Genomic DNA, 15,141 nt, shown 5'->3' with positions numbered 1-15,141 from the left:
GTTTTTTTGGATAAAGCATTTTGGACAATTTTCATACTTTTTTTTGATTTTCACCTGTAAATATTTTTCACGGTATGCACCTTGGGTTAGACAAATAAAAGGAAAACATAACATCAGTTCATCAACTACGCCATCATCTTTGGTTACATTGAGTTGCAGCAGAACCTGTGACAATCTTTGCGATATCAACCCTTACTCTTTGGAAATTTACATGCCAGCCATTACAAATTATTTAATAACTGATTAAATAAAATATATCATTGCACGGGTATCTGCAGATGAAATCAGACCTGAAATTGGTAATGATGATAAAGCTCTTAAGAAGTTAGTATCACATGCAAAATATTATTTCCCAATAACCCAATGTTGCTGATACTGAATGTTGTACAGAGAAGTGAAAATTAAGGAATATGGGTAGTAAAAACAAATGTTTATTTTTTATGAACATGTACACTATAGTTGGGAGTAATTAAATATGACCTAAGTGTGAGAAACCCAACTTTTGAAAATAACCACTTCATAAAACTTATTTTGTGGAAAATACCTCAGAACATTGACAGATCATAAGAATTTTGACTCAGCTACAAAACTGGTCAAATTTAATCATAGACGAGTTTGACCAGCACCTTGTCTTTCAGTGCTTCGTTCTGCCTGTAGATATACATTGCCGTGTCATTAACAGATGGGCTTGTTTCACTTCCCTTCACCCCATCATTTTTCTCTTTCTCCTCCTCAAGGATCAGGTCACTGTAGGAGGCTACGCAGACATCATGGTCCTGGAGGGACACAGGATATCGGAGCGAGGCTCTCTCAATTCGCAGCGAGCGCCTAACTGGAGTGAAAAAGCGAATCTCCTGGCCGTTGACCCGCGCTGGTTCTCTCTGTTGGCTTGGTGGGCCACTAAAATAAAAGAAAGACAAGGATGAATTCTAATTTCCAACCTGTGAGAAACAACAGTATTAGGGTCCTCTGACCCTCTTAAACTATTCCATTTAGGGACAAAACACAACATACCATATTTTACACTTGTAGCATAATAATTACTGGTAGCTCATGGGCCTCAAAATATGGGGAATTTAGAACTAATTTGATAACTTCATCAATGCAAATCAATGCAATTCTCATTGCGTATCCCGTCTGGAATGCAGCCTTCTCTTGGACCCCCTCACCCAGGGATTTGGGTCACCCTCTTTCATTTATTTCCTCGGCATCACTATTTACCGGGCCATACTGGACCCGTATTGTATTTCCTGGCCCGTGTGGCAAAGCGGGACAGAAATACCAATCAATCAAATTAATGCATCTCTCTTTAAATCAAATAACCTTATTTTACAAATTTTAGCTGAAAGTTTGTTGTGGAGTGTGGCTGAACTGACACACTACAGCAGTGGGCATTGCCGGCCAAGTGAGAGGTATGTGTTTGGACACGCCGCATGGCAAGTTCTTTTGTATAGCGCCATTCTTACACAAGGCAATTCATAGTGCTTTACAGAGGCAAGTAAATACATGGGAATAAAAACAAAATCAATCAAAAATAAATTCTGGAAATTAAAACAATTTAAAACATTAAACAATTTAAAATCAAGCAGACAAAGAATTGTTCATCCGTTCTGTTTGCCCTTCCTTATTTGTCCCCGATGTGAAAATGAAATAAGTCACAGGGCTTACACTCCCACTCAACTCTTTTACCTGCTCTTCCCATTTCATCTAATCAGTCCCCCTTTAACACAGAGAAACACCAAACAGATAAAGCATCTGTCGACATAAAGTTAATAAAACATTGGAATGTAATTTTAAATCATTAAACAATCAGTGGCTGAAATTGGCTATATCAGAACGCTGCAGTAAACAATAATGTTTTCAACCCTAATTTAAACTTGGGTGTTCAGGGAGCTTGTTCCACACAGGTGAGGACCATTTAAGCTAAATGCAGCTTCACCCTGCTTGGTTTTTTGGGGGTTCTTGCACGGAATTACACTGTAAATGTTGTAAACGCAACAAACGGAGCAGTATTTCTACCGACTGAATAAACAGGAGCACACTGAGCTTGCGAGGATTCTTTCTGTGATGTAGTGTGAATGTAGTGAAGTACAATTTGGTGTCAACGCGGGATCTTTTATTCTGAAAAGTAAACCGGATGTTTTGTTTTCCCACTTCCTCTCCCGCTCGTGCTGAATGAGCCTTTCAAAGTATACAAACATTCCAAGCCTAACGAGAATGCACACGCAGTTTGGGGTCAGAAAACATCACAACAGGTAAGCGAATAACATGTATGTCCACGGTCCTCCACCGAATAATTTTGAATATGTTGTTTCGTTGCCGATTAAGGACCAAACAATACCAAATAAATTAGAAGTAGCTGACAGCAATAGCCTGCCTTACCCCACTTCCATAAAAGATTGGGTAGATATATTAGCAAGCGATAAGGTATCCAGTGACCAGCTATTCACTCTTATAGATAAACCTAGCCCGTACATGTGAGAAAGTCTATGCTCATACAAGTCTTACAAGGAACGTTTTAGCAGACCGTGTTTACTTGTCAACGCACTAGCCGGCCGGCAGCTAACTACAAGCTAGTTATGTCCAAGACCACAACAAAGCTTTAGGCAGCATAGGTTTCATGTACATATGTGCAATGACACACACATTCCTGTGAAATCCAGGCTTTTCACCGTAATCTAACAACAGACGGTGTCTATGTTTGGAAAGGGATGCGATCCTGTAAGGATTATGAAGAACTTGACACAATTGATGGTTCTATTTTCACAGCCAACTACGCTACAAGTAGGCATCTCATGTGTTGGACTGTTGTACAAGTTAATGGTACGATTAAACTGCGCATGCACATTTCTGTGGCGTAGCTCTCAAAAGGGTTGAGAGCTACAGGTGTGCCCCACCCAACTGCTGTGTCTCTGGGGGTGTGGCTAGAGGAGGACGAATAGTGACAACAACAACATGGGAAGAGCCAGCTAATACGAAAAGTCATAATGTTATGGGAGGTATTTAGCCAGAGAAGAAAATACGTAATTCAAATACTTTACACAACTACAAAGAGTTGGACCTGGATCAGTGAATAATATTACTAGATAACCATATACACTTGTTTTAACCTGAAAAAAGAGGTTTAGGGGTTTAGTTATTTTTTAACCACTGTAGCTGATGGCTGGAGCCGTTTTCTGGAATCTTGTTGACATCAAGGATCATCAAGGATCATCAAGATGCCTCCAGCGATGAATATACTGAATTTACTGCCAATATCAGAGATGTCAAGGAAAGTATCCTAGATTTCACCACGGGTCAACTTCAGATAAGACAACCGCGAGAGTGCCAGAATGTATCTAAAGGCTTGGTTCAACGCTCCCATGTCGACCACTGCTCCATGGAATGACCTCTGCCTTTTGCAAGAGCTGTGAAATTATACACACACCCATTGCTGAAACAGAAGTTGGCAGGACACCAGTGATATCGGTCTGAGGTCAAAAAATGCTTGGATGATTCACTAGCATTCTTTGCTTCCCTTATGATGCCAAAAGCTGCTTATTAATGTGTCCGTATAACGCAATGCTTGGTAATTGTTGCGATAATATTACGAGAATGTGATGATGATGATCAGCTGCAACCTGCGTCAAGATGAGTAATGGGGAGGTTATGTGAAGTTATATCTTTTTTGGTTTGGGCTTCACAAATAAGTAATTCTTAATCTTTTTGGCACATCAGCACAACATTGTCATGAGCACCAGGACAAAAATGTAGTCTGTTTCTGGTTAAAACTGCATGATATTCAAATAGGTTTTGTAGTGGAACTATGGCTACCCTCCAGTCTGTTCTGTTGCAATTTATTATTATCATTATTGTTATTAAGGTCATTATTATCATTATTATTGTTAAAATAATAATGATAATAATAAAATAATAATAATGATAATAATGGGAAAAAATGATTAAAATATATTTTGTCCTCTTCGGTTTCAGTGTGACTTGTATCGTGCAACGTTGCAACGTACAATACAACGCTATAGACACGGGGAAGGGATGCTTATTTCAGCTTTAGCAAAACTAACACTTTTGTTGTTGCTAGCAACTGCAGTGTTTTCTGTGCAGCCACCCAGTTCCAACAGTGATAGAAGGCTCAATGCAAATGTGTAGCTGTTTACTTACCATCAATTTTAAGACATCAATCTATGCACTAAATAATACAAGAGAACATTATTCAAGCAGCAGCCAAACAGGCTAAACGAAGAGAGGTGACTCTCACATAACAGCTGAAGTCAGAGCATCGATCAGTATCGATGTCAGTACAGGTATCGATAAAACCCCAACACAGGCCAACCACTGTACTTTACCTGTAGCAGTGGTGTTTGTCATCTCTAATGCTGTATTTCTTTTTCCTCATCTGTTGGACCTGTGAGCTATCATGCTCTCAGTATGCATGAACACCTTGAGGCCTTCAGCAGCCATATCGCTGAATTTCTCCAACTGTCAGTCTTGTGCTGATAAGTTGACTTGCAAACCGCCATAGGCGATCAAGGTATCAGGCTGAAATCCTAGTTTGTTCACTTTATTACAGAAATATTATAGTAGTTGACAGTTGTAACAATGATGTAAAAAAATTGTGAAACCTACCCAGGAGTTGCTGTGATCTTATACTTGACTACAGACGAGTCTCCTTTTTCCCCAGAGATGAAGACTTTTACAGGTTTAGGGGTCGTCACTGGGTTGTGGCTAAACTCAGGAGAGCTCTCAGCTGTTGGGATTTGGTCCCCCTCTTTCTCATTTGCTTCAGATGCTAAAAACATGAACATTTTTAATTTAAATTAAAAAAATGTAAACATACAAAACAATAACTTGTTAAAACAGTTGACCATTTACACATCTAACACATTTTGACACACACACAACATTATCATTTATTTGGACTTATTTATGAACCAATGCACTAGAGATGGAAAGATCCCCTTATAAGAAACCAGAGCATGATCGTCTGCAGCCCATGGGGACATCTTGATGTATTGCAGGCACACCCAGAACTGATACGCTCAATATATTTTACTTTCAATAAACTATTTGATATCTGAGGTTAAGGAACTAAGCACTGCAACGCATAATGTTCTTCATATTATGACAATTTCCGTCAGTTAGTATCTTGGTGGTCTCTCCCAATGCATCCGGGATAATTACCTTGCATCATGTCTTTTTTCTTCAGGATCTCAAACACCACAGACCGCAACTCATCTACAGGCTAAAAGGAGCAAAGAAATTTTTATTAAAAACAGCAGAAACAATGAACTTGTTGGAACGTTTGCAGCAATATTGCATAGTGCAATATGGTCAAATAATGGTTTCGGGAAAGGTTAAGTATGATTCTGTTTATCTGCCTCATACACCCACATAGCAATCAGAGCAGAACAGTCATTTCCACAGCCAAATTCTCTCTGCGCAGGCCTGGCACCGAACACCGCTCATCAATTTCCAAAGGGTCACAATAAAGTTACTGCACAGAATGTGTTGGTTTGTTTATTTACAATTTTCATTTAATGAGCAACTATAATTGAACAAAAATTATACAATTAAATTGAACAATGTCAACCTAATATCTTCAGGAGGAACTAATACCAGTCCATGATTCCCCTGAATGTTTTACATTGTGCTCTGGCTTTTAAAATCTACTTTGTGCTTATCACTTCAGGACTTTATGTTATTGCATCTGTATTTAATGCCCTGGTTGTCTATAACTGTGAACTATTGTTACTGTCCTGACCAGGACTCTATTGTAAATGAGACCCAATGTCTAACTGCCATCAGCAGAAACCACCCAGAAACCCTAAATATAAAATAAACACTTCACAAGCACATGCTGTAAAGAGAGATAAGCACCATCTAAGTCATGTGACCAGGTTTGAAGCTTTTTTCATTATTAAAACAAGCTTTCTGATTGTTTCAGCTTGTCAAATGTGAATATGTTCTCAGTTTCTTTGCTCCATATAACAAAGAAATCAGTAAAATTCAATCCTTTTGGTTTAGGACAAAACAAGACATTCGAGAACATCATCATCGAAAACTCTTATTTACTGGATGATTTACCTCCAACACAACACGAACAGCTTCTTCAAACATGGGCAGGACATCTAGTTTGCCCTCTCGCTCCATTAGGCGGACCTGACATATCCAGTATTTTGCAAACTTCTGGGACATAGTCGGCAGCCGTGAAAGAACCTCCTTCACCTGGTCTGGAGGGCAACCCTGTAGATACATGAATGACTCACATCAATATTAGGATTAGATTAAATATATTAGTCTTTATCGTCCAAAAGAGAATTTGTTTTGCTCGGGTGAGCAGCAGACAACAAAGAAGACAATATTAACAGCTAAAGATTTTAAAAAGAAGGACAATCTTTTCTGCTATATTTCTGAATATGTGTGTGTGTGTGTGTGTTTTGTGCATGTGTATACAAGTGTCCACCAGGAGTGCAGAAGTGCATGTATAGCAAATGAAGAGATTCTTCTACACACATACATGTATATACGCACACACACACGTATATATATATATATATATATATATATATATATATATATACACAAATATATATACAAATACATACATATATACTGTGTATGTATATATATATATGTATATACATACACGTTTTGAACAGTGATTCCCAAAGTGTGGGCCAACATGTTTTATTTTTCTTTGATCTGACTTTTATCATCTAACATTGTGACATTTTATGCCTAATTTATCAGTATTTGCACTTTGTTATTTGTAGTTACTCACTTTGAGGGAGTACTTTGTTGTGAAGCCTAATCTTTCAAATATAATATGGAGCCCAGCTGTAATAACCACATAGTGTCAAAAGACAAGGCAATCTGCACAGAATTAGTTTATGTTTACACGTTCACATTCCATGTTTTAATCAGAGTTGTGATTCAAGGCGTGGGTGGATATTAGAGAATTTTTTAGACTTCAATGCGGGCCACGGCACTTGTGGGAATGGCTGTGTTAGAAAATACGCTGCTGTACATATGGATATTCTTGTGAAGTGACACAGTGACATGTGGGCAGATAATAACAAAATCAAAAGTGAATAAGAAAATGTTGGTGTATTTGTGAATGCATTGTTCTGTTTTGACAGCATTAATATTTCAATTCAATAGTGTGTGAGATATATTAGAAAGAAATGCATACAGAAATACAAAATGCACATGGACCTGAATTAAGATACTATTTCTGTTATGTTTATTGCAAAAAAATGTGAGAAAATGTGAAAATTCAGGCAAAACAAGCTTTTCAGTTTGTTTGGGTTGAAATAAGTGTTGAGGATATTTTTTTTTTAAAAACAGGAGTAGCTCTCAGCCATTTTCATTTTGTAGCTCTCAGAAGAAAGAGTCTTTGGAAACAGTGAATGCTGATAATAATGTTTAGAGAGCAGATTTACTTAATTTTCTCTCCAAGACAATGTCCAAGCATATTCCCAACAGACCAATTGCAATGAGATTTAACGGAGATGAAAATAATAAGACCAGAAAAACAGACTTCCCATCACACTACACCGCTCCCCCGCTCCCTTCACTGGCTTCCTGTAGCTGCCCACACCCACTTCAAGACTCTAGTGCTTGCGTTCCAGGCTACAAATGGGTCCGGCCGAGCCTACATCCCGGACATGATCAAACCCTACACCCCAGCCCGGGTGTTTGTACCCAAATGTTGAAATGCCCATATTTTAAGTTGATTGGATAAAAATGTCTGCTAAATGACATGTAAGGTAATGTAACGTAACATACCTCTCTGAGCAATTTGATACAGTCGGCCAGTGACCTGTCTACAGCACAGATCAGGGAGTGGGCGTCATCTTCCTCCTTCATGGCAGTCCAGAAAGGATGAGGCACAGCAATAGTGTGCCTCACTGGAGGTTTCACTGGCATTGGAGGGCGTTTGTAGGATATCCCCTTGGCTTCCCGCCACTCCTTCAGTTTTCGCCTACAGAAAAAATGACAGTGGGGGGTGAATGGCGTGAAATTACATGAGATAGTAAAGTACCCAGGCACGCACTGGGACTAAGAATATTAACATTTAAATGATCTTTAGTGACATTATACAACTGAAATTGCAAACAAAATTTCGAGGTCAGGTGGAGGGTTGATCAGAGCCGCTGCGACTGAACGTGCTGCCAAAAGGGACCAACCTGACCAAATGTGTCTAACATGTTTCGATTAAGATGATTAAAATTTTATTCTCAATAAACAATTTGGTTTCTACTTGAAAATATTTAAAATGCTAGATCAACCAGCCGCTGTTGCAGCTGGCAGTTATGAAAGATCTGCATTATTGCAAGTCCTCTGCAGCAGGAAGGTTTAAGTCACAGGCAAAACTGTACCATGCACATAAACATATAATGATTCAGTAGTTAATACATCAGTGGTTAACAATTGCACTGCTGTACTTACATTCTTTCCTCTTGGGCAGCAGTCAGTTTCTTCACTTCAGTCTGAGGAATGACCCTGACTGGTACCTTTGGTGTCTTCATGTTTGTGGTTGGGCCTGTATGACTGATGTTCCTAGCAGGCTTAGACATCAAAGGAGCACCTGTTTTGTTTACATTAGCCTGTTGTGGAGGGACATTTGCTGAACCATGTCCCTTTTTGCCTCGAGTATCCTTACTTGTCTTGCTTTTCTCTCCCAGTTCAGCCACAACAGCACGTGTAACCCCGGCTGCTCTCACACTGCACTTTTGAGTGGGAAGTTTGAGTGGCTTTCCATTTTTCTCCTCTCCGTCTTCAAACTTCTGTTTTGCTAACCTGTCTGTGGGCATACCAACGGTTCTGTTAGTTATAGAACTCCCCTCTCGCCTATCTGGCTTAATAGGTTCTGATCTGCACTTGGAGGCCACCGATTTGAGTCCAATTGATAACTGAGCCTTACAAGAAAGCTGAGGTTTACCCAGGAGTGGTTTTGAATTAGCCTTGGTCTGATCTTGAACTTTATTGTCTTGTATTTTAGTTGAAGAAACTGTTATTCTTTTGTTGACAGGGATGTTCAGAGTAGTGGAACAAAGTGTTTTCTTCTTGGCCCTGATGGGCCTCTGGGAAAAAGAGACTGATGAGTTGCTTGATTGCATAATGGTTTCAGATTTATTGGCTGCTGTGGAAAAGGTCTGTGTCACAAATTTGTTCACATTTCTTGGCTGAGTCACTGCAGGGATGAGTCCTGTTTTTGTTTTGACAGTCGGGCCAAGACTTATACAGCTCGACAATCTGCTATTAGAATCTGCTTTTGAAGAAGCTCTGCAAGAAGAGTGCATTCCTCTGTTTGATTGCTTCTTAAAGTGGCTGGCTGTATTAGGATTATATTTGGGGGGCACAGCGGTGTTCATCCCAGTGAGCACTGAGTTCCGATTAAATTGTGGTTGTATGGAGCCCCTATTTGCAGATGGACATTTGCCATTTGGCAGTCCAGTCACAATGCTGCCTTTGACATTCACTTTGTTAGTGATACCGAATGCTTTCCTAACAGGGTGCTTTGTGGCTTGAGTAACCAGAGTTGGAATTGTTGTGGTCTCATGCTTGAATATGTCGGATAGACCTTTGTTCTCTTTCCCCTTAAAATCCTGTGAAGACAACAAAGAAATTAAACTACTAAATCATTAAAAGTAGTAGTTAATAATAGCCAATAGTTTGGAGCTATACAAATGCAACTTTTATTTGATTTGGTGTATGACACATTCAATCTACTGTCAAAAGAGTTTACACAATGCTGAATAAGCTTATCAGCTCCAAATGACTCTCTATGTTTATCAATACATCAGTGTTCAAATCTTGTGTCGCCCAGCAAAATTAAGATGCTGTTCACAAAACATGATTTGTGTAATGTCAAGAAAAACAGAAGCAACGCTAGTAAAGTGATACTGCTGCAAACAGGTACAAATAGTACCTGTAATAGATACTTCTGCTAAAAAACAGAAATCAGGTTGTTTGACATGATAAATGCTTCTAGCTCCACCCCTGTTCAATGGTTTGTGGCAAGTCAAAAAAGTTAACATATTGGAAGCAATTTAAATGAAGCATGACTAATATCTGTCCTATTTTCCATATGTCCCAAATTCTCAGCGCAACAGTGTAAGTGGGATTATAGTTATGATGGAGCATTGTGCCACATTCAAAATGAGATTATTCTCAATCTCTATCAATTGTCATTTAACAAATGATTAGTTACCATTGTACACTTCACTGTTTAAGGTATTACATGACTTTACATACATGCATGTGCACACACCCTTACCTTTTGCGAAGATATCCCAGGCTTCATCACATGGTTAACGTCGCGGAGGTAAGGTCTAGGGAGTGAAACTGGTTTAATCAGTCTACATCTGATACACCAGTCATGAAAAAATTGCCCGTAAAAGGGAGAGGCTTTTGTCTTACTTAGGGTTGGGCAGTTTCAGTCGTCCCTTTTCTGCCAAATATTCCATTAACTTCTGTTTACGCAGCTCTGAGAAATAAAAACAATCAGCAGGTCAGCATATTCTAAAATCAATGTGTTATTTATTTATTGATCACCATTGTATTATGCTGTAAATCCATGCCTCCTGTCAAATCAAAAACTTACTACTACCCCATGACTACATATTGCTTAATTTGTGGTGAATCTATTGTCACAAGGTGGCAGCAGCAGCAAGCATTGCATCTCCAGCAGTGTATCCTCAAGCTGCTCCTCTTGCTTCAACACAATGGGATAATTATTTTTACAAACCGGTACCGGCAGTATCTGAAATCACCTGAAATGACACTTTACTTTCACCTGAAAATGACCTCTGGATGATGCAAGTCACATCTGAAGTGACTGAATAACATAATGCCACCTGGGGGATAGTCAGTGATATAATATTGTGGAAAATGTACATTTGAAAAAGGGAATACATACAAAAGCTAAAAATAGTATAGATCAACTCACAATTTATATTCAATAATAATAATAATAATAATGACTGATTGTTGATATATTCTTTTAACCAAAAAAGCTACATCCAACCCCTTTTTTAAACTTTCAGTATGTTATGTTATTTCAACTTGCTAAATGCAAATACTGTCTGAAAGAGAGAAAGAAAGTAAGAAAGTCTGGTTTGTGGACAATACAAGACATTTCAGGAATAAATCATCTTAATGTCTGAGGGAAAACTAAAACATTTTCACAATTTTCTTACATTTTTGGGACTGAATAATTCTATTTAGTGAATTAAGGGAAAAAATAATCGTTAGTTACACAAAATCAAATGATTCATAGAGTTTTAATTTGCTAATGGTTGTTTTTTTGAGTCTGGTAATATAGATGAACTGCAGTGAATGACAGGCATCAAAAAACGTGTATTGAATTGACAGTAGACCTGAACAATTCATCAAAATTTGATCGAAATAGCATTATGACTTACTGCAATTTTCAAATCGCAAGTGGGGCAAAATTTATTTAAATATTAAATATTTTAAGATGAAATATTGTCCTGTACCTATACACATCATATTCTACAGACTTAAGAAAACATCTTGGTTTCTCTGCACACATATTAGTGGGTTATTCAAATGAAACTATCATACATGTTAACATTTATGACAGTGGGCTGAAATAAATTACTTTTAATATCTATCTAAACCTTTTTCGAGGATACTATATAGAATTTAAAAAACAGCTCCTACCATTTAAAGTATATGAATTATGTTTAGAAATTAAACTTTTCACTGGGTGTGAGAAAGCGTGCTATCTAGCGTTAGCGATAACATGCTAATCAGTGCTAAATATCTGAGCTAGCATTTACGCTACATAACATGCTGACTAACCCTTTCGGGACAGATGTGACACGGTCTCTCCCTCTTCCATTGCTGTAGCACTTCAGTTTCTTCTTTAGACGTTGCCAAAATAACTTATTTAAATATCCCTTTTAAATATATATCTATTTTGTTTTAAAATGTTAGTAGCTGACGGTAAGTTTAACTGCTCACTCCAAAACAACAGAGCAACTCGCGCATCCTGTTTTGAAATTGCCAGGAGTGAACGCCTTCTCTTCACTGATTGGACAATTTGAAATTTCATGTACACAGTGCGCATGTGCGACACTAACCGGAAACTACACACAGGATGTTGTGGGCGTAGATATATTAATACGTAGAGCAGCGTCGTACGTCGACATCGCCACCATATTGTGAGTGGCATTAGTGGGGACGCCTCATTGAAATACATGAAATTACAATTGTTTTCATGAAGATTATCTTGAAAGTACTTTCATGTTGAGATAATATTATTGTGATTATTGCAATAAATAATTAATTTAAACATTATTTAAAAGATCCATTGAACCAAAATCACACTTTTGTAACTTGAAATTATATAGCAGTTAACAGCTGAATATATATATACATATGTATATATATATATATATATATATATATATATATATATATATATATATATATATATATATATATATATATATATAGTAGTTGATTTTCTGGATGTTGTTTACTTTGGTCACAGCTGTATTGTGATTCTTGTTTAGCATCATCAAGTCTGGTTTGTCCAGAGTCTTTGTGCTGTTATGAATTTACTGTATGAGAAACTGAGATGGGTGGAAGAAGAGAGAGAAGAATGTGTGACATGTTATTTTATAGAATATAACATGATATTTGCAGATATTCATTTTCATACTGACGTATCACGTGTCGAAGCACCACAGTGAATGCAGCATCTACTTATTTACGTCTCTGGGCCTAGAACCATGGTTCTAAAACTGTGGTACGTGAGTTTCCTGTGGTGGTACTGGGAGGAAAATCAGAAATACTGTTCTACTGTAAATACCAGTGTATGTGATTGAAGTGAAGGTGAGGAACTATGACAGGAAAATGTACAAAATGAAACAAATAACAAAATAATAATAAATTAAATAATAATAATTATAATAATAATAAAGTCTGCTTATGTCTCGCTCCATCTTAATCTAATTTCACTATACCAGTGTGCTTAGTATTTGTGAGGAAGACTTTTTTGACAGCCATACTGCTTTAGTTGTGTCACAATATAGCAAACACATTCAACACAAATCCAAATACAGTAAGTTATAAAAGCTTTATTTAAATTTTGCATAGCATTAAAATAATTTATAAGTTAGTAAGCAGATGTTCAAATACACACAAATGTTAGAATGTTGCATAAATAGATAAATAAATACATAAAAGCATTAACAGGTGGTTTTGAAAACAGGGTGCTCACCAGACAGCACAACAATGCCACCATATGGTGAAACTTGACTATGTCAATACACGAAGCATTTCACTTTCTGTACTTAGTACATACAGTAAATACTGTTCTGTAGAAATTACATCTCTTTTGTTGATTATGTAAATCAAATTAGCTGATCCACATTACACTTTGCATGTCTTTGGCAGATTCTAGCTCTGACGTTGGATGTTGAAGGTTCTGTAGCGTTGGGCCATCTCTGTGCACATGTCCACAGCCCTGTTGTCCTCATCTGCTGTGCTGATGAACCAGTTAGGGAAGCGGGCAGACATGAGGGTGCTGAGGCTCAGCCCGGTGTCACGCTTGTAGAACAGAAATCTCAACATGTCACTTTCTGCGCTGACGGTTGACAGACAGCTTTTGTCCTCCACTGCCTGAGGTGTGAAAAGGGACATGTCAGATTGTTTACACTGTACATTGTACATTGGTGTCAAATCTATCAGCTGAGCTGTAACATTTCACTCTTCCATTAACAGCTAATACTAAGAGCTAATCATTTTTAATTGGATACTTAGAGAAAAGTGGCATACAGGGAAGAAAGTCAACCAATCAACACAATAAAGTGTTTGAGATGAATTGAGCAGTTTTACCTCCAGGTGCAGGGTTGGCTCGCCATCTCCCATGTGGCACGACAGGTAGAGATTTGTGTCTTTAATCCCCAGAGCTACAGGTCTGGCCTCAGTGCTGGGCGAAGGGTGCACATAGGTTGACATGTTCAGATAAACTGCAGGGGAGGGAAAAAAACAGAGGATACTATTTCATTTTTGAGCATTTTGCTAAAGGAGCATGATAATTTGATATACATATTAAATATATTAAATATATTAAAATATCAAGCCAAACAAACCTATCTCTAAACTGAAACATCTGCCATGATGCAACTATACCTTTGCGGTTGTCACTGCCTCCCTGCAGCATCACTGCATGGAGCTCCATGCTGTTTTCCACCAAAACAAAGTTCCTCTTCTGCGTGTCCGTTATGCTGCACTGGTACACACCTGTCCTGCTGAACTCATCAGATGGAGTCGCACTACGCTCAAACACGATATGTTCTGGGGGGGAAAGAAAGGGAACATTTGATCAGTTACGTTTTTGTTATGGCTTCATCTCTCTCTCCACAGGTCAGTCGACCTTAGGACTTACTACACTGGAGCAGTAAAAGACAAACCACTGCCCCCTTACTGAAAATGAATGGATGGTTTCAGAAAACACTAAGCATTGTATCTGAATATAGGCCAACAAGAGGACACTAGTGGCTCATTAGCTAAATTCTCACACTACATCAATTACACTTGTCTTCTATTCAGTGGCCTTTTAAAAAGTTTGACAGTGATTCAAACTGCAGCGGTGTTGAGATAACGCTTCATTGGTCGTATTTACCTTCCACGATACTCTCCAGCATGATGTTGAGCAGGTTTTCATCTCGGAACTCAGTGCTCAGCACTGACTCCGACCTGCTGGCCTTCAGCCTCTCCATGGCAATGATGAGGTTAACCACACGCCTCATTGTCAGAGGATGCTGGGAGATCTCCAGGTCCAGTCCTTTGGGCATCACGGGGCTCAACATTTTAGATTCCATTGTTTTCTTAAATTGATAAAGATCTACAGGAGGACAGGAAAAGACCTCTGGTGTCACTGAATTGCAAAACATGTAAACATGGATTTCTGTGTTTTACGCTTTACACATGCCTACATACAGATAGTATTTGTCCCTGTGCTGAAAAAGATTCTTTCTATAATATGCTCCATATTCAGATGTCAAAGGCAAGAGAAATATGGCAAGAAAAGTCCATTTACCTGATGATTCCAGTAGAGAAGTTGTATTAGTGTGCTCTGTTAAGCTTGCCAGTGTTGTTCTG

The 15,141-nt window shown here is 38.2% G+C and overlaps 2 protein-coding genes across 3 annotated transcripts; both read right to left on the bottom strand.

The window, feature by feature from the left end:
* Window positions 1-411: 411 nt before the first annotated feature.
* Window positions 412-12,027, bottom strand: ckap2l (cytoskeleton associated protein 2-like). Of its 2 annotated transcripts, none has more exons than XM_044026967.1 (9): window positions 11,830-12,027; window positions 10,423-10,489; window positions 10,280-10,347; window positions 8,449-9,608; window positions 7,786-7,981; window positions 6,082-6,240; window positions 5,179-5,239; window positions 4,624-4,786; window positions 412-900 (listed from the first exon to the last, which is right to left on the bottom strand). In XM_044026967.1, exons 3-9 carry the CDS (start codon window positions 10,304-10,306, stop codon window positions 600-602), a joined length of 2,067 nt encoding a protein of 688 aa, XP_043882902.1. In that variant the 5' UTR covers window positions 10,307-10,347; window positions 10,423-10,489; window positions 11,830-12,027; the 3' UTR covers window positions 412-599. The 2 variants fall into 2 exon arrangements, with proteins under 2 accessions (XP_043882902.1, XP_043882901.1); XM_044026966.1 differs by having other exon boundaries at window positions 10,280-10,334.
* A 1,074-nt stretch (window positions 12,028-13,101) lies between these two features.
* LOC122769171 (interleukin-1 beta-like) lies at window positions 13,102-15,141 on the bottom strand. The gene is made up of 5 exons (XM_044025497.1): window positions 15,080-15,141; window positions 14,663-14,884; window positions 14,170-14,334; window positions 13,873-14,006; window positions 13,102-13,656 (listed from the first exon to the last, which is right to left on the bottom strand). The coding sequence occupies exons 2-5, from the start codon at window positions 14,859-14,861 to the stop codon at window positions 13,435-13,437; spliced, it is 720 nt and encodes a 239-aa protein (XP_043881432.1). The 5' UTR covers window positions 14,862-14,884; window positions 15,080-15,141; the 3' UTR covers window positions 13,102-13,434.

The sequence above is a fragment of the Solea senegalensis genome, linkage group LG5 (assembly GCF_019176455.1).
Source record: "Solea senegalensis isolate Sse05_10M linkage group LG5, IFAPA_SoseM_1, whole genome shotgun sequence".
Classification (NCBI taxonomy): Eukaryota; Metazoa; Chordata; class Actinopteri; order Pleuronectiformes; family Soleidae; genus Solea; species Solea senegalensis.
This window is presented reverse-complemented; position numbering and strand designations above follow the sequence as displayed.